This window comes from Bufo gargarizans, chromosome 1, assembly GCF_014858855.1.
Source record: "Bufo gargarizans isolate SCDJY-AF-19 chromosome 1, ASM1485885v1, whole genome shotgun sequence".
Taxonomy (NCBI): domain Eukaryota; kingdom Metazoa; phylum Chordata; class Amphibia; order Anura; family Bufonidae; genus Bufo; species Bufo gargarizans.
The window spans coordinates 313,982,631-314,006,078 of NC_058080.1; the positions used below are offsets into that span (position 1 = coordinate 313,982,631).

General features: G+C 44.5%; 1 protein-coding gene across 1 annotated transcript in view; it reads right to left on the minus strand.

The window, feature by feature from the left end:
- Positions 1-23,448, minus strand: part of B4GALT1 (beta-1,4-galactosyltransferase 1) — an 83,630-nt gene that overhangs the window by 19,152 nt on the left and 41,030 nt on the right. The window contains exons 3-4 of the mRNA XM_044280233.1: positions 21,440-21,627; positions 16,194-16,316 (exon numbers count right to left, since the gene is read on the minus strand). Of these exons, the coding sequence (XP_044136168.1) occupies positions 16,194-16,316; positions 21,440-21,627 (311 nt within the window). The remainder of the gene's footprint in view (positions 1-16,193; positions 16,317-21,439; positions 21,628-23,448) is intronic.

Sequence of the window (23,448 nt, forward strand, 5' to 3'; positions counted from 1 at the left end):
AATAATTATCCCCACATTCTGGAAGTCAGATTCTCCACCTACACTTCCGCAGTGGACAGATAAAGTTGACTCCTTATATTGTTTAGAAGAACTGGCAGGTTGGGAATCACGATCCCATACCATCTTTCAGATTACTTGGTCCCCCTGGGCAAAATATAGACATTTTGAATCCTAGAAGTTTTTATTGTATATACTTATAGGCATACAGATGGGGTCCCGTCTTCTCGTTTTATTTGAATGTTTTGGCCCTCTCATGCTTACCTCTTAACTCCTCGTCCTTTATTAGACTACAGATCTACCATTAGCATAAATATGCTGCTATATTGAGATACTGACATAGCATCCCCCTTCCTAACATACCCTATCCTTCTCTCCTATTACTGGGTTATGGTTACCGTTACAAGCTAATAATAATTAAGTAGGCTACTGTCATCCTATTGTTTTTACTAGACCTTTGCGTCATCCACCTAACTGGTCTTATTTGCCATGTTATACAAATTATTGTTCTCATTCGGATAAGTTCACTGTTTCCTTGGCCTAACTGTATATGGCTAATTTGCCCTCTGTACCTGCTAATCTAAGTTTTGGTAACCTGTATTTACTCAAGTTATGTTACCAATACAAGCTAATAAATAAGTAGGCTATTGTCAGCCTATTGTTTTTTCTAGACCTTTGCGTCATCCACCTAACTGGTCTTACTTGCCATGTTATCCAAATGAGAACAATAATTTGTATAAGTTCGCTGTTTCCTTGGCCTAACTGTATATGGCTAATTTGCCCTCTGTACCTGCATATCTAAGTTTTAGTAACCTGTATCTACTCAAGTTGTGGTTTTTATATTGTTTAAACTATAATAAAAAGAACTTTGAAAAATTGCTCCTGAAGGTTTACATAGCCTTTAAAGCCTCTGCAATTAAACAGCAAAAGGTGTGGTGCTCTTGCATTTAGAGGATCTGGTGACCCACCTGGGCTTTATCAGTCCCAGATGAGCTCTGAACTGTACAAGAAAAGTGATGTCTGGTCTGAACAATCCCAATTCATCAGCATCATGAATCCAGAATGCATGGTGTCATCATTTCAGGGAGGGTCACAGACATCAAATGTGACGTGCCTATACTGTATAGACTAGGAATAGGCAATTAACTTTATTGACGCAAGTCAATGACAGCACCAGGAGAGAGGGTCCTCCACCCAGGACAGGAAACCTACAGATATTTAAGAAGGAAGGGCCTCTCCATTCTTCAGAGATAAAAGATCACCCAAAATTCATCCTTCTGATCCATCTGAATCTATATGAGTTTAGGGTACTTTCACACTTGCGGCAGAGGATTCCGGCATGCAGTTCCATCGCCAGAACTGCCTGCCGGGTCCAGCAATCCGGACGCAAACTGATGCATTTGCCAGACAGATCCGTCTAGTCTGAATCCCTCCCGTAAAGACTCTAGAATCCAAGGACTGTTGGTAATTTTGGACCAGGCTGGGAGGAAGTCCAATAGTCTTCCTCCCACCCTGGCATCATTGGGGTTGCCTATTTTTTTTTTTTTGCAGAAGCGGAATTCTGGTTTCTGAACAAGAAACCTCTAGATTTAGAGGAGGAAAATTTCCACTGGGAATCTCTCTCTCTGCCAGAAAACTATTATTACACTCACCAGTAATCAGAGTTTTCAGGCACCACAACAGCACCACAGAGAGGATCCGCCCCCAGGGACAGGAAACCTGCAGAATAAAAAGGTGGAGCCTCTCTCCCATCTCAGTGGTTTACAAAACGTGAGACTGACTTCAACCTAGGTTAGTTTATCCAATTATGTAAAAAAATATTTTTTTCTACACCCTGTGCAACTTAACCAGAGACCTGTGAAACACGAGGGAGGGAATAAGGAAGGGTGTTGTCGTGGGGTCTGGAAAATCCGATTACCGGTGAGTAAGAAAGAGAAAAAAAAAAAAATTGCTTACGGGGTAGGGAGGGGGGGTACCACTTGCAGAACCTTCTTCCCAAACAGAAGATCAGAGGCAGAATTTAGTTGGGGCAGATAGTGATGGTAGAAGGAGAAGACCACGTGGCAGCCCTACAGATTTGCTCAATAGAAACATTAGCTCTTTCAGCCCAAGAGGTAGAGACTGCACGAGTAGAATGTGGCTTCAGGGAAAAAGGAGGAAAACTTCCAGAAGAGGTGCAAGCCAGAGAAATAACCGTCCTAATCCATCCGGCTAGAGAACTCTGAGGCCACCTTACCCTTATTTATGCCCGAAAAGAGAACAAAACGCATAGGACTTTCTCCAATCCTTGGTTACCTCTAGATGATGCATAAGGCATCTTCTCACATCTAGGCAGTGGAAAACTTCTTCCTCCTAGTTCTTGGGCAGGAACTTTAGGTAAAAAACTAGGATCTGGTCTAAGAATAACCCTATCCTACTGATAGACATAAAAGAGTTGATAGAGAGCCTGAATTTCGCTAACCCTCCTCACAGAGGTTAAAGCTACCAAAAGGACTAGCTTAAAAAGGTAAGGAGCTTCACTGAACAGGACGTCAATGGTTCAAAGGGATCCCTAGTTAAAGCATTTTACACTAAATTTAGATCCCATGGGGGAAACCTGGTCACCTTAACTGGAATGATTCTGTCTACTGCCTTAAAGAACCTTACCACCCAAGGGTCAATGGCAAAATTTTTCCCCCAGAGGGCTGACAGGGCCGAAACTTGAACTTTTAGGGTACTCTTTGCTAATCCCAGAAAAAAAGGAACTCCAGGATCTGAATGACTGAAGTCTCAGAGGGCAAAGAACCTGCCTTGATCCTTGAAAATTCTAAGAACTTTTTCAAAACCCTAGATGGAACCTGTCACAGCTTTCCTACTTTTTATTAAGGTAGACACTAGAGCTTCCTGTCTAATCAGTAATGACCTTTCAAATTCCAGATCATAAGGTGCAGGCCCCTGACATTTGGATGACACAGTGGGTCCTGCATCAGAAGGTTCGGTATCTCTGGAAGAATCCAGGGATCTGTATAATAGACATGGACCTCAGGAGAAAGAAAAATGCCCTACTTGTCCAGAAGGCAGCTATCAATTATTCTTGCACCCTCGTCTCTGATCTTTTTGAGAACTAGAGGAATAGGCTGGAAGGGAGGAAAAACGCAGCCTAAGGGGTAACTCCATTTTTGAAGAAGAGTATCCACCCCATCTGGGAATTCCTTTGGGTTGAGAGAGCAAAACCTCCCTAACTTTCAGTTTTTCCTGGAGGCAAAAAGATTGATGGAAGGGGCGCCCCACAGCCTGACTAGCTCTGAAAAAAACTGAAGGGTTCAGGGACCATTTTCCCTGTCTCAACCGATAAGTGCTCAGGATGTCCGCCTGGAAGTTCTCCTGGCCTCTTACATGGAGAGCAGAAAGATGACTGACCTTCCCTTCCAGATTCCGGAACAACAGATCTGCTTCCTTCATGAGGGAAACAGATGTTGTTCCCCTCTGATGATTTATGTAGGCTACCGCAGACTGATTGTCCAACCTTATCTTCACAGGTTTTAAACGAATAAAAAGGTATCCCTGCCTCCAAAGCCAGTCTTATAGCTAGCAGCTACTTCCTGTTTGAGGAGAATGTTTTCTGTACAGGTGACCAATGACCTTGAATGATCTGATCTAAAAAGTGTGCTCCCCATCCCCAAGGGCTGGCATCTGTCGTTAAAACTACCGGATCGGGGCGACTCCAAGGAATCCTCTGATTTGTGCAGTCTTCTCACCAGGACAGATCTTCTAACGTCTTCTTTGAGATTACCATCTCTGAGTCCAAAGATCCCCCAGTCTTCTTTAGTGCTAGAATTATCTCTGCCTGTAGCTGTAGAGCATGAAATTGGGCCAATTCTACCGCTGCAATACAGGAGGCCAGTGACTCCAGGACTGACATAGCTTTTTCGAACAGTCTTTGAGATGATTTTAACATCTGCAACTTTGCATGGACACATAAAATCTTCTCTTCAGTCAGAAAAACTCTGGATTATCGAATCCAAGAGAAGACCCAAAAACGCCTGATGAGTATCCGGCACAATTCAAGATTTCTTTAGATTTATCATTGAGCCTAAAGCCTCCAAAATTTCCATCACCCTTTGCACCACCATCATACAGGTCTGCTGAGAGCTTGCTATAATTAGAAAGTCGTCCAGATAGGGCAGGAATAAAATGTTCTCCTTCCTTATAAATGAGGATACTTCTGCTATTACCTTTGTAAATATTCTGGGGGCCATAGACACCCCAAACGCAAGCGGCTGAAATTGAAGGTGAAGAACCCTTCCTTCGACAGATACTGCCACTTTGAGGAACTGCTGATGCAAAGAGTGTATGGGGACGTTATAATACGCGTCTTTCAGATCTAAGACTGCCATAAAACATCTGGGATACAGCTGATTTTACGGTCTCCATCTTTATTTATTTTTTTAAAGAAGATATTTTTTCAGTTTCTTCAGATTTATAATCGTGCGGAAAGAGTTGTCTTTTTTTTTTTTTCCCCAGAAACAGAATAGAACCCCTTCCCCTGTTCTGCCACTGGAACCGGAGTTAGCATCTGTTTTTCTAATAGTTTTAAGACTTCTACCTCCATAGCAGACAAACCCAGAGAAGAACTTTGAGCCTTTGTGACTATGAATTTTTGAGGTCTTGCACGAAAATCTAACTTTAAATCTTCTATGAGCCCTCTGACCCATTCTCCTGCCACCTTCTCCCATGCGGGAAGAAAAAACTTCAGTCTTCCTCCCACAGAATCCCTGGCGTCATTGCTGAGGTGGCTTTATAGGCCGGGAGGTAGACCCCCAAACAGGAAGCCGCCCCCCCCCCCCCAAACACCTTGGATATAGAATTCTGTTTTTTGTCGCTATATTGCCCTCTACCTTGAAATCTAGATGAGGAAAATGAAAGTGATGTCTGGATCCTGGAGATAATCCTGGAAACTTCTTTTTCCTATCTGCAGCTTTTTCTAAGAGAGAATCTAAATCAGGCCCAAATAAAAACTGACCCTGACAAGGAATGCTGCACAGTGTCTGCTTTGAAGACAAATCCCCCTTCTCCAATTCTTTAACCAGAGAGCTCTGTGGGCAGAATTGAAAAGGGAGGATGCCCGCGCAACCAGTTTGACCGACTCTACAGAAGCATCTACAATGAAATCAGCCGCCTTCTGTAAAGTAGACAAACAGGCTAGAATTTGCTCCCTTGGCAACTTATACCTAATCTAACATTCCAACCAGATAATCATAGATCTGGCCGTAACCGTGGTTGCAATATTTGGTCTAAACGCAGAAGCCGCTGCCTCCCAGGTGCCATTTAGACAGGAATCTACTTTCTTATCTAATGGGTTCCTCAGGAACGCCATATCCTAAAACGGTAGCGAAGACCTTTTAGAGATTTTAGATATACCCACGTCAATCTTTGGAGCTTTATCGCAGGAATAGGGTTCTTCTTCAAAGGGGTATTTTCTTTTAAAACCTCTAGGAATAAATGCTTTCTTTTTTCCACTCTCTGTCAATGAGGGCCAACACACTTATGTAACTTTCTCTTGAAGTCCCTCAAATCTGAATCGACCACAGATTTATTATCTTTAACATCTTCTAAGTCCAATGTAGAACAAATAGCCTTCAATAACTTGTCAGTATCTTCCATAGGAAACAGCAATCTACCCTCCATATCATCTTCCGAGGATGAGTCGTATGTTTCTATCACTTCCTCACTATCAGCTGTAGAATCCGCCTCTGACCCCCCAGTCTTCCACTGATTTCTTTGGTCGTTTACATGATTTTAAGGAAACTTTCACTTCTGACCTAATAAGTGATTTTATATTCTTCAAAAAACATGGAGATACCTCTGCCACCGTTTATTGTATACACTGCTGTCACAGCTTCTTGGCATATGAGGAAGATAAGGGACATCTACACAATGCACATTCTTTATTCTTTCTTTTAGCTAAAATTTTCTTAGGCCTTGTCTAAAAAGAAAGAAATAACCAGATATCAACACCATATCATTTGTTGGGCACTTACCCACTCATTCCAACACAGTATCGGCGCAGGGATCTCCCCTTCTGCCAGATCAGGTCTCTTTCTTCCCAATTGCCTCTGATCGGGACCACTTATAAGGCAAGAAAATGGCAAATCAGCAATACATAGACTCGATGTGGAGGAACACGATACCTCACATAGAGGTTCCAAAGGATAGAGGAGATTGAGATGGATAGATAGATATCCATCTATCTCAATCAGTGCAGTACCAGTATAATCCAGAATCCAAGCGAGTGTAGTCACAAAAACCACACCGGAATGTCCCGGCCATCTTGCTCCTTTCGACTGCTCCTGTCCCCTTCTCCCAGAAGGCCAGTGTGTATGGAACGCAAATCCGGCCCCTTCAAACTGGAAGTGCTTCATGTGGCACGCACGCCACACTGGAAGTGACGTCCACCGGATACCTCGCACTACCTCCTCGTCTGGTCCGCACACAGAGAAACGGCCTTCCAGGACACATGATGCCTTCATGGATCCCAGCCGCATGCAGTGGAACGCAACACCCCCCTTGGGGCTGCTTCCCCTTCAACTCCGACACGCATGGCCTCACTCCCCTGGAGGAGCACACGCACCTGCAAGAGCAGGGTGGAAGCCCCAGACAACCACCGGCTCCTGGGGTCCTGCCAGCCCAACCTATGGGCAATAGACCCTAGCAGGTATTTACCACATAGCCCTCCAGAACATTTCTGGGACTTGCAGACTATATGTATAGACCTGAAAAATAAACTGCAGGTCTCCCACTCCAGGGACAGGACACCACTGAGGTGGGAGAGAGGCTCTATCTTTTTATTCTGCAGGTTTCCTGTCCCTGGGGGCAGATCCTCTCTCTGTGGTGCTGTCTTGGGGGAATAGAAAAAAAAACAACAGCTGCCTTGGCAGTAACAGGGATGGATTCTAACAACTGGTCTCTAGGAGTCTTATCCATGATCTGGTCTTCTAACTGCTTAACCCATAAAATAAGGGCCATAGCAGTACATGTGGCCGCAATATTTGGTTTAAGGGAAGCCCCAGCCGACTCGCAGGTCTGCCTCAGAAAGCATTTGCTTCCTGTCCATAGAGTCTTTAAAGGGAACCTGTCACCAGTTTTATGGTGTCCTAACTAAGGGCAATATAAATAAGTGACATTCTCTTAGCAAAATGCTGGGCCACTTTCTTTAATTGACCCAGTCAATCTGCCAACATCTTGTATTGAAAAGCTCCAGCTCATAATGATGAGTCCTGAATATTCATGAGTTCCTGACTCTGCCCGCCTACCTGATTGACAGTTTTTTTCCATATGAATCAGCAGCAAGTGGGCAGGGGAGTGGCTATACCTCTGAATTAAATATACGCTGGACTCAAATTAACTCATTAGCATACGGCATGTGCCAAGTTTGTATATATATATTATGAAGTAACCATCTGTCAAACCAGTAAGTCAATACATCTGAAGTACTTTTTAGTAGTTAATGATTATTATCTAACTAATTATATACAATCAAATATCCACATGACAGATTCCCTTTAAGCTGTCCCAGATCATCAAAAGGCAAAAGACGACCTGCGAGAAACCTTAGCAAATGGCACATCAATTCAAGCGTCAGAGGGGTATTTGCGCTCAACAGACAAGGGAATAAAACTGCGCTTATCTGGAGTCTTTCACTCGTTTGTTATCATGGCTGCCACAAAATTGTGAATAAAAAAAAAACTCTGTACTGATCTTACTTCCTTGGGGTCCTCAATATTCATTGTGACTCTAATGACTTTCAGAAGGTCAACCACCCCTATCCTCCTCCGAGGATTAGTCTGATAAAACTTCCCCACTTTCTACCGCCAAGATATTTTCATCTCAGCTAGAGACGTACGAATAATTCTGCGCAGGAGGAGATCTGTCTTTGCTTCTATGGGCTTCTTTTATAGATTACGGCTATCGATGACGAATGGAGGAGATTCGGAGGACATAGGCGGTGCTGGGCTCCTTCACAGGCGGGCGTGGCTGGGCACCAGGAAGGTTCGTACAGCCCCTTGGTCACCTTACAAGACTAATTTACAGATCTCTAAAATCCTTTTTTAAAGAAAATAAAAGCACACAGCCCTATAGGGCCGGTATATTGCGGACATGCTAGTGGCGATCTAGCCGTGCATGTCCGTATCACTATAGCCTAAAACTTGGTGACAGAATCCTTTAAAGGCATTAGCCACTTCTTCTCTAATCAGCTTTTTCATACACTTGAACAATGAAGGAGACTCCTCCGCTATAGTGTTTTCTATGCAGGGACAACAGAGTAGTTTAACATAGGACTGGGGTAATTTGGTTTTACATAGCCTACATTCCTTATGCTTTGCCTTAGCAGACACCTTCCTGGGTTTATCCTAGACCCATATGTCAAAGGGGAAAAAACCCTCTGCCGTACATAACCTCCAAACCACACCACAGGTGCAGGGCTAGAAGGGTCCTTTTGTGTCTCTCCAGCGTCTTCAATGCTGCCAGAGGTCCAATACACACCTTGGATCCGGACCCTCCCGACAAGGATCCACAGGCTGCTTTAGCTGGGCTTAAATGCGGCCATAAATTCGAATCTCCCGCGCTCCAGCACACTAGGAGATGAAGTATCGTGAGATCACGCTCCCTGTGGTCTTGCGGTACTATGGACTGGAGGCGCTACCTGCACGAACTCTTGCGCCCCCGTCCTCCTACCCGGACGTGCCCTGCGCTTCCTGCCTCAGCCAAAAGTTCACCCAGGAGGCCCCGTTAAGGTATGCCACCCTGCCGCCTCATTCTCAATCTTCAGGGAGCGCGTAGCGGGGAACTCACCCTGCACGCTCCCCAGCTGCTGATTTAACATGGAGAGAAACTACTCCCCAGCAGACAGCTTGTAGTAATCCTCTCCCAGGACAGGAAACCACTGAGGAATGGAGAGGCCCCTCCTTCTTAAATATCTGTGGGTTTCCTGTCCTGGGGGGAGGACCCTCTCTCCGGGTGCATTCATAGGACGTAGAGAGAAAAAAATAATTAGATGACACATTTATTGATCTGCTGTTATATTAAGAAAATAATCGTGAATTCCAGGCAGCCAGAGGTGTGACTCAAGAGGCTATTGGACTATTCTATGTATTGGTTGGTTTTGTGCTAATAAATGCAAAGCTCTTCTGTAGACCTTTTTATGTAGGCCTGTCACACTGTTATCTGAATTCTGCACCTACTATTTTGGGTTTTACCCTACAGATATCATCTCCCTCTCACAGCAACAGTAAACTGACAATGTATTAAATATCTATATAGGAGTTTTTTTTGTTGTTTTTTTTTTACTTGTGCTGACTGCTACAGAAGGACAATATTTTGTGTTTAACCACCTCCCGACCGCTGTACGCACCGATGCGTCCGGGAGGTGGTTGTTTAGTTCCTCCTGGACGCATCGGCGCGTCCTCTCGCGAGACGCGAGATTACGTCACAGCCGGCCCGCGCATGCGCATCGCGGGCCGGCATTTCGCAGAAGAGTATTTCGTCAGCAGCCTGCCGGCCACGATCATTGGCTGGCAGGCTGCTGATTTTTTTAAAAACCAATCAGCAGCCATATAACCCCACATATTAGTAAATATGATGGGGTTATATGGCTGCTGTGCTCCTCTGCTCCTTCTTTTGGTCGGTTGGTTCCAGCAGAGGAGCACACATCACTGTGAGTACCCACTACACCACATTTAGCCCCCAGATCACCCCAATTAACCCTTTGATCACCCCTTTTATCCCCCCCTGTCAATCACTAGTGAAAGGAAAAAAGTGATCAGTGCAAACTGTCACATTTTTTTTCACTGTTATTGACCGTTAGGTTTTAGGTATAGTTTAGGTCCCTTGGTTAGGTAGTTAGCGATCAGTTAGCGCCCAGCCCACCGCACCGCAGTCCGTTATTCGCTGATTAGCGTATCGCTAATCAGCATTTGTACTTTTATAGTATCTGAAAGTGATCAAAACTGATCACGGTCAGATCTATAATAGTACTAGTGTCACTTTAGTTCGCCCTCCACCCAAAACGCAGTGTTTGCCCGATCAGGCCTGATCGGTCGCCCACACGTGCGTTTGCCCACGCCCGCCCCACCGCAGTGACAAAAATTTTTATTTTTTTTTGATCACTGCACATTCACTTTACACGCACTGCGGCGATAAAAAAATCAGTTTTGATATTTTTTATCAACCGCAGCAGCCTCCGGTACTTCGCTAGCCTCCCATTTGTAAGACAGGCTTGCTTTTTTTTTCTTGGGTAGTCTCAGGGAATACCCCGAAATTTAGTTGCCCACATGTCTAACAGGGGGTATTCTTCTGAAGAGGCCTACAGGCTTCTGACCCAGTCGGATGAGGAGTGGGAACCCTCATCTGATGAATCCAGCGGGTCAGAATACGAACCTGTAGAAAGCAGTGGCTCTCTGACCCAAAGTTCGGACGAGGAGGCTGAGGTCCCTGATAGCACCAGGCGTACCCGGCCCCGTGTCGCTAGACCGCAGGTTGCGCAGGATCCGCTTCAAGAGCAGCAGAGTGGGGCTGGTGCTGTCGGATTACGTGGTGAGGCATACACCAGCAGCCCAGCCCTTCCTGGACCTAGTACCAGCACTGCCGTACAACCTGGTGAAGTAGCGAGCACCAGAAGGGCAGTTGAAGCTGGTACGGTGGCACGTGCAGTAGTGACCCCGTCGCAGCCACCGCAAAGACGTGCCCGTAGAGCCCCTAGAATCCCAGAGGTGCTGGCTCCACAAAATTCGGCCCCTCATAGACCATTTCAACCAGAAATTTGCAGATTTGTATACCCGAGCAAAACATCTGCATAGACGAGTCCCTAATACATTTTACCGGGCGCCTTGGCTTCAAACAATACATCCCAAGCAAGCGCGCCCGGTATGGGGTCAAATTGTATAAGCTCTGTGAAAGGGCCACAGGCTATACCCACAAATTTCGGGTCTATGAGGGAAAAGATCAGACCCTGGAGCCGGTCGGTTGCCCTGACTACCTGGGGAGCAGTGGGAAGACAGTTTGGGACTTGGTGTCACCCTTATTCGGCAAGGGGTACCATCTTTATGTGGACAATTTCTACACAAGTGTGGCCCTCTTTAGGCATTTGTTTCTAGAACGGATTGGCGCCTGTGTTACCGCGCGAACTAGTCGCGCGGGCTTCCCCCAACGGCTCGTTAGCACCTGTCTTGCAAGGGGGCAGAGGGCCGCACTGTGTAACGAAGAACTGCTCGCGGTGAAATGGAGAGACAAGCGTGACGTTTACATGCTCTCCTCCATTCACGCAGACACGACAATACAAATTGAGCGAGCAACCCGTGTCATTGAAAAGCCCCTCTCAGTCCACGACTATAACCTCCACATGGGAGGGGTCGACTTCAATGACCAGATGTTGGCTCCGTATTTAGTTTCCCGACGCACCAGACGCTGGTATAAGAAGGTGTCTGTATATTTAATTCAATTGGCTCTGTACAATAGTTTTGTTCTCTACAGTAAGGCTGGGAGAACTGGATCCTTCCTCAAATTTCAGGAAGAGATCATCGCGAACCTCCTGTATCCAGGAGGTTCCGTGGCCCCATCCACCAGTGTAGTTAGCCGTCTACACGAGCGACACTTCTCCAGTGTCGTTGCTGGTACCTCAAACCGACCGCCACCACGAAAAAAATGTCGTGTCTGTAGCAGGAGTGGAATAAGGCGTGACACCCGCTATTTCTGTCCTGACTGTCCCGACCACCCTGCCCTATGCTTAGGGGAGTGTTTCCGAAAGTACCACACACAGGTACACCTAGCATAGGGATCACATCTCACCAGGATAGGCACACAGGGCTATTAGGGCCCATTCACTCACAGCTGCTGCAAACGTCTCCTTTCACATGGGACAAAGTGCATAACGCACTTCGCCACATCTTTGGGCGATTTGCGCTTTGCACATTGACCCATGGGGAAGGAGAGGTTTGTTCTATAAAAGGTAAAAAAACAAAAAATAAATAAATAAATTAAAAAACAGGTAAGCAAACAGGTTAATGTTTAGTTCCAAAAGTTCAAGTTACATGTTCTGTTCCAAAGTTAATAAAATTATTGCGTTGTGGCCTGGTTCTTTTTTTTTTTTTTTTTTGTCTTTTTACCTTCCAGGTGGACCAACCGATCTACTAGCTGCAGCACCGATGTGCATTCTGACAGAAGCATTGCGCTGCTGTCAGATTACACGCAAGTCGGTGTATGCGGCGCTGCAAGACGGTATTTTCTCCTCTGCAGTGACAGATACGTTTGCCGAGGCATACGAGCTGAGGAGGAGGCGGCGTTCCTATGCTTTGGCAAGCACTTTGTATGTATATGTATGTATATATATATATATATATATATATATATATATATATATATATATATATATATATATATATATATATATATATATATATATAAAATCCCGGCAATGATTTATTCATCCACATCGATTGATGCGAATGGAGAAATCTGGTTTGCCAGGGCATACGAGCTAAGTGGGTATGGATGTAGGGCGGAGCTCCTATGTCCTGGCAGACGCCTTTCCCCTCCATTTTTTTTTTTTGGCAGAGATTTTTTCATCCACATTGATCGATGCGAATGAAGAAATCTGTGCCGTTCATTTTTTTCTTTCAGCCCAGAGGCTGAACGGAAAAAAAAATCTCATTAACTGTATGCTCAATATAAGGAGAATAGCAGAAACTCCTAATGCTGGCCATACATGTAATGATTGCGGAGACCCTCAAATGCCAGGGCAGTACAAACACCCCACAACTGACCCCATTTTGGAAAGAAGACACCCCAAGGTATTTGCTGAGGGGCATATTGAGTCCATGAAAGATTGAAATTTTTGTCCTAAGTTAGCGGAAAGTGAGACTTTGTGAGAAAAAAAAAAAAAAAAAAAAAAAATCAATTTCCGCTAACTTATGCGAAAAAAAAAAAAATTCTATGAACTTGCCAGGCCCCTCATTGGATACCTTGGGGTGTCTTCTTTCCAAAGTGGGGTCACATGTGGGGTATTTATACTGCCCTGGCTTTTTAGGGGCCCTAAAGCGTGAGAAGAAGTCTGGGATCCAAATGTCTAAAAATGCCCTCCTAAAAGGAATTTGGGCCCCTTTGCGCATCTAGGCTGCAAAAAAGTGTGACACATCTGGTATCGCCGTACTCAGAAGAAATTGGGGAATGTGTTTTGGGGTGTCATTTTACATATACCCATGCTGGGTGAGAAAAATATCTTGGTCAAATGCCAACTTTGTATAAAAAAAATGGGAAAAGTTGTCGTTTGCCAAGATATTTCTCTCACCCAGCATGGGTATATGTAAAATGGCACCCCAAAACACATTCCCCAACTTCTCCTGAGTACGGCGATACCAGATGTGTCACACTTTTTTGCTGCCAAGGTGGGCAAAGGGGCACATATTCCAAAGTGCACCTTTCGGATTTTGCAGGCCATTTTTTACACATTTTGATTGCAAAGTACTTCTCACACATATGGGCCCCTAAATTGCCAGGGCAGTATAACTACGCCACAAGTGACCCCATTTTGGAAAGAAGACACCCCAAGGTATTCCGTGAGGGGCATGGCGAGTTCCTAGAATTTTTTATCGCAAGTTAGTGGAATATGAGACTTTGTAAGGAAAAAAGAGAAGAAAAAAAAATCATCATTTTCCGCTAACTTGTGACAAAAAATAAAAAATTCTAGGAACTCGCCATGCCCCTCACGGAATACCTTGGGGTGTCTTCTTTCCAAAATGGGGTCACTTGTGGCGTAGTTATACTGCCCTGGCAATTTAGGGGCCCAAATGTGTGAGAAGTACCTTGCAATCAAAATGTGTAAAAAATGCCCTGCAAAATCCGAAAGGTGCACTTTGGAATATGTGCCCCTTTGCCCACCTTGGCAGCAAAAAAGTGTGACACATCTGGTATCGCCGTACTCAGGAGAAGTTGGGGAATGTGTTTTGGGGTGTCATTTTACATATACCCATGCTGGGTGAGAAAAATATCTTGGTCAAATGCCAACTTTGTATAAAAAAAATGGGAAAAGTTGTCTTTTGCCAAGATATTTCTCTCACCCAGCATGGGTATATGTAAAATGACACCCCAAAACACATTCCCCAACTTCTCCTGAGTACGGCGATACCACATGTGTGACACTTTTTTGCTGCCAAGGTGGGCAAAGGGGCGCATATTCCAAAGTGCACCTTTCGGATTTCACCGGTCATTTCTTACACATTTTGATTGCAAAGTTCTTCTCACACATTTGGGCCCCTAAATTGCCAGGGCAGTATAACTACCCCACAAGTGACCCCATTTTGGAAAGAAGACACCCCAAGGTATTCTGTGAGGGGCATGGTGAGTTCCTAGAATTTTTTATTTTTTGTCGCAAGTTAGTGGAATATGAGACTTTGTAAGAAAAAAAAAAAAATCATCATCATTTTCCGCTAACTTGTGACAAAAAATAAAAAGTTCTATGAACTCACTATGCCCATCAGCGAATACCTTAGGGTGTCTACTTTCCGAAATGGGGTCATTTGTGGGGTAGTTATACTGTTTGGGCATTGTAGAACCTCAGGAAACATGACAGGTGCTCAGAAAATCAGAGCCGTTTCAAAAAGCGGAAATTCACATTTTTGTACCATAGTTTGTAAATGCTATAACTTTTACCCAAACCATTTTTTTTTGCCCAAACATTTTTTTTTAATCAAAGACATGTAGAACTATAAATTTAGCGAAAAATTTATATATGGATGTCGTTTTTTTTGCAAAATTTCACAGCTGAAAGTGAAAAATGTCAATTTTGCAAAAAAATCGTTATATTTTGATTAATAACAAAAAAAGTAAAAATGTCAGCAGCAATGAAATACCACCAAATGAAAGCTCCATTAGTGAGAAGAAAAGGAGGTAAAATTCATTTGGGTGGTAAGTTGCATGACCGAGCGATAAACGGTGAAAGGAGTGTAGTGCCGAAGTGTAAAAAGTGGCCTGGTCATGAAGGGGGTTTCACCTAGCGGGGCTGAAGTGGTTAACTTTCAATGGCATTGTAGTGCCAAAATGAAAAAGAACAGCAAAAATAAATAATTGCTTTCTACAGAATGAACAGAATCTAAGAGTTTCAAAAACATACCCCTTTATGATGCAAGTGTCCCTTTAGTGACTGGAATTTGAGGGATTACAAAAAGTGAGGGAGTTCCCTATGCCCCCTGATTGGCACCCAAAGATGCAGTGGAGAGGTACCAAGGGTTAAGCTCATAGCAGCTGGGGGCCTAGGGCATTCCACTGCACAAATAATTTGTTAATGGTTAGTAACACTGTACTACAAAAAAAATAAAGAAATGCACAATGCCGTCCATACAGCCATCACACGATTAATCAGTAACAGACGAGGAAAAGTATGTTGAAATCCTCAGGGCAAACACTGTCTCCTGGGTGTACACAGGAGAAGGCCTTCTAACATACACATTTCATAAGCTAACCATAATTTAAAAGAGACCTTTGGACACATCAAGATTCAAGGAAAAATATTGTGTTTTTTAAATATATACCCAGGCTGTGTCATTAGAGAGGCATGCCCCATGTCTCCAGGACAATAATCTATAACATACTGCATTAACAAGGTCAGACACCTTTACCCCTGGAAACCAAAGATCTACAGCACAGACCAGGGGTCAGCAACTTCCGGCACTCCAGCTGTGGTGAAACTACAACTCCCAGTATGCTCCAACTTAACTGCAAGCTGGTTTACAATGAACTCAATACAGTCCACAGTCTAGTGTAGCCGCTGCTGCTGCCAGTCATTCCACAGTCTAGTGTAGCCGCTGCTGCTGCCAGTCATTCCACAGTCTAGTGTAGCCGCTGCTGCTGCCAGTCATTCCACAGTCTAGTGTAGCCGCTGCTGCTGCCAGTCATTCCACAGTCTAGTGTAGCTGCCTCCACTGGTAAGTCCACAGTCTAGTGTAGTAGCTATTTAGTCTACTGTAAATTCTCTTTATTTTACAGGGGACAATGCAGATTTTTAATTTGGCTATAACTTGGCTTCTAAAGGCACTCTAGGGATATTTTCTTTTAGCTTGGAGCCCTGATTAGAAAAGCAAGATTCATCTGAACGGTTTAGATGTACATATGAATCTCTATAAATACAAAGAAGTTAATTAATTACCCAAATAAAGTGAAAATTATACCTGTTGTATATGTCATCATCCTCGCCACCCCATCCCCAGAAGTTGTTGGGAAATCCATTGATTTTTTCAAATTGTTCTTTGCTTAAGGCAGATACACCTCCAAAATACTGGTTGTATGGTAACCTGAAAAAACAAGCACACCCATAAACACCATTAGTCTATCAGCCTCTGTGAGGAGCAGGACCTTCTGAAACAAATACACAGCCTATTTTAGGTTTTCAGGATGCAGTATTTTTTTTACATTAATGTTTCTTTATTGAGCGATTCCAAAAGCCAGAACTTTCTTTCCAGCCCACACAACTGTATGTGTACAAGGGGTTCTTTCTGTGTGTAGGACCGTATATGCCCTGAGGCGAGAAGAGAATAGAATCTCACATCTGACAGTAGCCAACCTGCCTCTGAGGGGATGGCAGTAATTTACCACTAAGCCTGAAGCCTATGAGGCAGTAGCATAGTGCAAGAGGTTGCGATGACATCATTGCAACTTCCAGTGCCGGGTCTCAGGTGACACAATCATAGTGTCGAATGCCTGCATCCTGAGACGTCATGTGACCGCCTGCACTGGGATGTGGCAGCTCGGAACACAGTCAGAATGCGGTCGAGAAAAGGAGTTAAGTAACTATTTTTATTTTACTATATATGTCGGCATTACTGGGACTACAATACAATTCGCATGGACACACTCCCTTAGCTGCAGCACAAAAGACTCTCCTCCTGAGCTGTGATGGGGAGAGCATGGGCATGCCCCCTGAGCTACAGCACAAAAGACACTCCTCCTGAGCTGTGATAAGAAGAGCATGGACACACATCCTGAGCTACAGCACAAAAGACACTCCTCCTGAGCTGTGATAGGGAGAGCATGGACACACACCCTGAGCTACAGCACAAAAGACACTCCTCCTGAGCTGTGATAGGGAGAGCATGGACACACACCCTGAGCTGCAGCAGAAAAGACACTCCTCCTGAGCTGTGATAGGGAGAGCATGGACACACACCCTGAGCTGCAGCAGAAAAGACACTCCTCCTGAGCTGTGATAGGGAGAGCATGGGCATGCCCCCTGAGCTGCAGCACAAAAGACACTCCTCCTGAGCTGTGATAGGGAGAGCATGGACACACACCCTGAGCTGCAGCAGAAAAGACACTCCTCCTGAGCTGTGATAGGGAGAGCATGGGCATGCCCCCTGAGCTGCAGCAGAAAAGACACTCCTCCTGAGCTGTGATAGGGAGAGCATGGACACGCCCCCTGAGCTGCAGCACAAAAGACACTCCTCCTGAGCTGTGATAGGGAGAGCATGGACACACTCCCTTAGCTGCAGCACAAAAGACACTCCTCCTGAGCTGTGATAGGAAGAGCATGGACACTCCCCCTGAGCTACAGCACAAAAAGACTCTCCTCCTGAGCTGTGATAGGGCGAGCATGACACGCCCCCTGAGCTACAGCACAAAAGACTCTCCTCCTGAGCTGTGATAGGGAGAGCATGGGCATGCCCCCTGAGCTACAGCAGAAGAGACACTCCTCCTGAGCTGTGATGGGGAGAGCATGGACACACCCCCTGAGCTGCAGCAGAAAAGACTCTCCTCCTGAGCTGTGATAGGGAGAGCATGGACATGCCCCCTGAGCTACAGCAGAAGAGACTCCTCCTGAGCTGTGATGGGGAGAGCATGGACACACCCCCTGAGCTGCAGCAGAAAAGACTCTCCTCCTGAGCTGTGATAGGGAGATCATGGGCATGCCCCCTGAGCTACAGCAGAAGAGACACTCCTCCTGAGCTGTGATGGGGAGAGCATGGACACACCCCCTGAGCTGCAGCACAAAAGACTCTCCTCCTGAGCTGTGATAGGGAGAGCATGGACACACCCCCTGAGCTGCAGCAGAAGAGACACTCCTCCTGAGCTGTGATAGGGAGAGCATGGGCATGCCCCCTGAGCTACAGCAGAAGAGACACTCCTCCTGAGCTGTGATAGGGAGAGCATGGACACGCCCCCTGAGCTGCAGCAGAAAAGACACTCCTGAGCTGTGATAGGAAGAGCATGGACACACCCCCTGAGCTACAGCAGAAGAGACACTCCTCCTGAGCTGTGATAGGGAGAGCATGGACACTCCCTCTGAGCTAAAGCACAAAAGACTATCCTCCTGAGCTGTGATGGGGAGAGCATGGACACACCCCCTGAGCTACAGCACAAAAGACACTCCTCCTGAGCTGTGATAGGAAGAGCATGGACACGCCCCCTGAGCTGCAGCAGAAAAGACACTCCCCTTGAGCTGCCAGCTTGATATAAATCTGGCAGAACAATGAATGGGGAGATCTCTGGATCCATGTGAGGTACAGGGCTGGTTCTAGCTTTGTTAGAACAACATCGTCATGTACTATATGATGTCTGATTTTCATGTTTTACATGGGATAACCCCTTAAACTTGCCTCTGGCCAAATATATCATATACTTACCATATATCTAAAGCCAACTTAGGAGCCTGTATGCCATTGATAGGCTTACTGAAGGAGCCCTTTTTCTGTCATGTTCTTTAGGTGCTGCAATTACTATTCAGCCTTCTATTATGCCATCCAGCAACATGGAGAGGTGAATAACCACTGGGACCCAAGTATGCAACATTAACCCTATTCTTTTACTGCCAAGGCATTAACAATGACCGTAGGCCTTCTGCAATGCATTTTACTTACTGTATTGCACTGTAATGAAACCATAAGCTCTCACTGGTGAATGCCATGTTTCCTTTTTTCATATACTGACATTAACTTCTACGCTGCCCAACACCACCAAAGATAATATGATTTACCCCTTTCTTGCCCTAGACCACCAGGGATATAGACATTAACCTATTTTCTGCCCTAGATAACATGCAAGTAAATAAGTGAATAAAGAATGTATGTATATTCCCATACAAACAAGCCATCATGCAGCTATGATGATATATTAAAAAAAAAAAAAAGTTATGGCTCATGGAATGCAGCAATGGACAAAAAGCCTCTGTTTTAAAGGCCTCCAAAAATGGATTACCCTTTGAGCACAGGGGTGAGGAAAATGTGTATACATGTGTAGACTATACATTTCAAAAGCTAACCTGCGTCTTTTTGCACATAAAATCAGTATTTTACTGTAAGACTAAACAGGGAGATATTTACTGCGCAATAAAAACACCAGACTTCTGGCGCAAAATGCTTTGGCTACTGATAAATTTAGGCCTCATACACACAACCATATGCAAGTTGCAGATCCGCAAAATACGGATATCATCTGTACTGCATCCACATTTTTTGCAGACCCACTGACTTCAACGGGTCCATAGTCCACATTTTGAAGACATAAAAAACATGTTCTTTGGATGGAACAGACAAAAAGAGAACATGTCCACAAAATGAAAACCATTAAAGTCTCCAAAAAAAAATATATATATATATAAAATGCGGACAGCACACGGACCACATCTGTATTTTCTGAATCCATATTTTAGTCACTTTTTGCACCCATCTTGACAGTTTTAAAAAAAAAGTGTCTAGAAAAAGGGTTGTGACCAGGAGGAATGAAAAAATGCACAATTTTTATTGCAAAATACTTGGTTAAAGGGGTTCTGCACTTTGTTTTAACTGATGATCTATCCTCTGGATAGATCAGCTTCTGATTGGCAGGGGTCCGACACCTGGGACCCCCGCCGATCAGCTGTTTGAGAAGGCAGCAGTGCTCCAGTAGTGCTGTGGCCTTCTCACTGTTTACCGCCGGCCCACTGACGTCGCGACTTGTATCAACTAGCGTGGGTGGGGCCAAGCTCTGTTCACTTGAATGGAACTTAGTGCGCCCACGCTAGTTTGATACTAGTTGTTACGTGGGCCGGCAGTAAACAGTGAGAAGGCCGCAGCGCTACTGGAGCGCCGCTGCCGTCTCAAACAACTGATCGGCGGAAGTCCCAGGTGTCGGGCCCCCGCCGATCAGAAGCTGATGATCTATCCAGAGGATAGATCATCAGTTAAAACAAAGTGCAGAACCCCTTTAAGCAAGCCAATCAAGAACTGGCATTAGAAAAAGAACCATGTGTCCAAGAACATTCACCAAATTTACCAAGCAGTATACACCACTGTGATAATTCGGAGTAACGCTGGGTTCAGACCTGAGCGTTCTGAAAGGAGCGCACTGTATGCGCGATTGTACGGGCGTTTACAATCGCGCATACAGAGACAAGCGAACACACATTGTTGCGCGTTCCCGAATATCTATGTATGGAAACGCGCGACAAAACGCCCCAAAGAAGCTCATGTACTTCTTGGGGCGTCGGGCGTTTTACTATGAGAACCATTCCCATAGGGAATCATTGGTTTCTCCTTGTTGAGCGTTTTACAGCGCGTAGGAACGCGCTGAAAAACGCTCAGGTCTGAACTTAGGGTTAGTGTTGAGCGAACTTGTGTTTTAAGTTCGTGTTATCAAAGAATCGCGTTATGGTCCGTGGTAGCGGAATCCATAACGCGATTCTTCGATAACCGAACACGAACTTTAGACGCCGAATTTAAAACACAAGTTCGCTCAACACTATTCGGAGTACTTTTTGCCTGTCTACATTTATCCTGTCTAAAATTTAGGAGAAAATCTCCCCCAATGAGTAAAAGAATACAATACAAGCTGTCTTACAATTGTCCCCCATTAGAACATCTAATACAGCACTCGCTAATTATGGGGGTGGTTATCACAATTTGCATAAAAATGAGTGGAATTAATTGAATGAAATGAGTCCTCGCTAGGCGACAATCAAGCTCCTCCCAGTTGGCTGAGAGTAACGGTAGGACAGAGATATCCAACCGATCCTTAGGAACAACTATTTGTATGTGGCTTAAAGAGTGAAAAAATAAAAATCGCCACACTACTGACTTCTGAATTGATGGACTGATTTCTATTGTTAATAAAGTATCAAACAGATTGGTCTGACCTGCAATACCTGGCACAATCTACATACAAGAGTGGCAGTATTTCTGCAATCCTAGATAACCCACTAAACGAACTACCTTTGCGAGAAGGAATGGGAAATAGTCTTATTGTAGTGTCCCATCAAGACACGGCCGCTAATTCCAGAATACTATTAGATCCACGATCACTCCTTTATCCACTGTACCATTCCCATGCAAGTGTTTACTTACATATCCACATCCATACAGCACTATATGCTACATACAGAGCCTTCTGTGCAGCACTTCTATAGACGGCAGGGTATAAGGAGTGTGTGCACAAAATAATCCCTTACCCGAACCCAAATTTATCCATGGATACAGACAAGTGTCTGGGTTGGCTGTAACACTTGTAGATGTTCCGGTCATCCATAGGTATCAGGTCAACGTCGCTGAATACAAAGCAATTATAATCATATTCTTTCAGAGCTTCCATATAGCCAATGTTGAGCAGTTTAGCGCGGTTAAAAGTTTCATCTCCGTCCTTGAAGTGTGAAAAAATGAGAGAAAAAAAATATGTTTTTTAGGGTTCAATTATTTGCCTAAATCCTTTGAAGACAACCCTGATATCTGACCATTATGCATATATCTGCTATATCTGCTGTAGTGTGGTATCACAGGTGTACACAGTGCTAGAAATAGTCACACATTTTACTTTAAATGGACACTACCATCAGTCTTTTTTGCTACATATGTGGTTTTTTTGAGGGTGGATTTTTTATTTAGATATCTTTAACTCGCTATGTTTTCTACTTCTTGGCCTGACTCTTTAAAAGGGTTTTTCCAAGATTTTTTTTTCATCAGTATCTGATCGGTGGTGGCTCGACACCTAGGACCCCCACTGATCAGCTGTGAACACCGCGGCCTTCTGGCAGCTCACCAACCACAGTGCCGTACATTGTATAGCAACTGTGCTTGGTATTGTACTCAGCCCCATTCACTTCAATGGGGCTGAGCTGCTCCTAGGCCATGTGACATCACTGGCCTAGGAAAAGCAGAGAGAAGGCAGTCTCAAACAGATGATCGGCGGGGGTCCTGGGTGTGGGACGAGCACTGATCAGTAGAAAAATCTCAAAACCCCTTTAACGTACTCCTTTACGTGGACTTTTAGCACAGCAGATAGCCTCACTTGACTTTCTCAGTCAGACCATTCACTACAGACAGGGAGTGAAGGGGTGTGAGTGACTTGGTTAAGGCATTACACATTACACTGATGAGTGCAATATTCTTCCTTAACTAGGTATATCAACAGAACAACAGAGCTGTCACTATTACCTCAATTCTACATCTACTATTATATTAGCAGATAACATCTTAATTCTGTGCTGTTACAGAAGAACAATATTTTGTACTTAATATTAAATGGCATAGTACTGCAGAAATGAAGAAAAACTGGCAAAAACTATTCTAAAACACTTTGTTTTCTAGGAATATTGAGTTTAAAAAAATAACCCTTGATGGATGTGTCTCTTTAAAGGGAACCTGTCACCAGGATTTTGGGTATAGACCTGAGGACATGGGTTGCTAGATAGCCGCTAGCACATCCGCAAAACCCAGTCCCCATAGCTGTGTGTGCTTTTATTGTGTAAAAAAGGCAATTTGATACATATGCAAATTAACCTGAGATGAGTCCTGTACGTGAGATGTGTCAGGGACAGGACTCATCTCAGGTTAATTTGCATATGTTTTTTTGACACAATAAAAGCACACAGAGCTATGGGGACTGGATATTGCGGATGTGCTAGCGGCCATCTAGCAACCGATGTCCTCAGCTCTATACACAAAATCCCGGTGACAGGTTCCCTTTAAGCCTCATTTACAGCCACGTTTATGCAAAAATTACATAATCCACATAATTTTCCAAGTGTTTGTTATATCAAATATCTGTAATCTGGAATGACGATTTTCATGCTGACACATCAAAGTGAACGGCGGGAGTGGATAAGAATTTTACAGCATTTATCATCACAAATGAAGGCATCAGTAAGTCCTTTCACATAGGTGTTACAGTCAATTACATGTACCGGCATCTGTCATGTGGGATGGACAAGACTACTCACCCAGTACACGGACTTCAGCAGGGTGCTGACTCTTTCAAAATATCATCGGGGAAGAGAATAATTTCATGACAACACATTTTGATGGCTTTTAAAACAGTTGTCCGGCCACTTCATAAAGAAATGGTGTAAAATAATGAGGTCACACTTGCCTCACCGATCCCCCACGACTTACATTCTGATGCATTCACTGTACTTCTTGGTCCCTCTGAACAAGGACATGTGACTGCTGCAGCCAATCAAGGAAG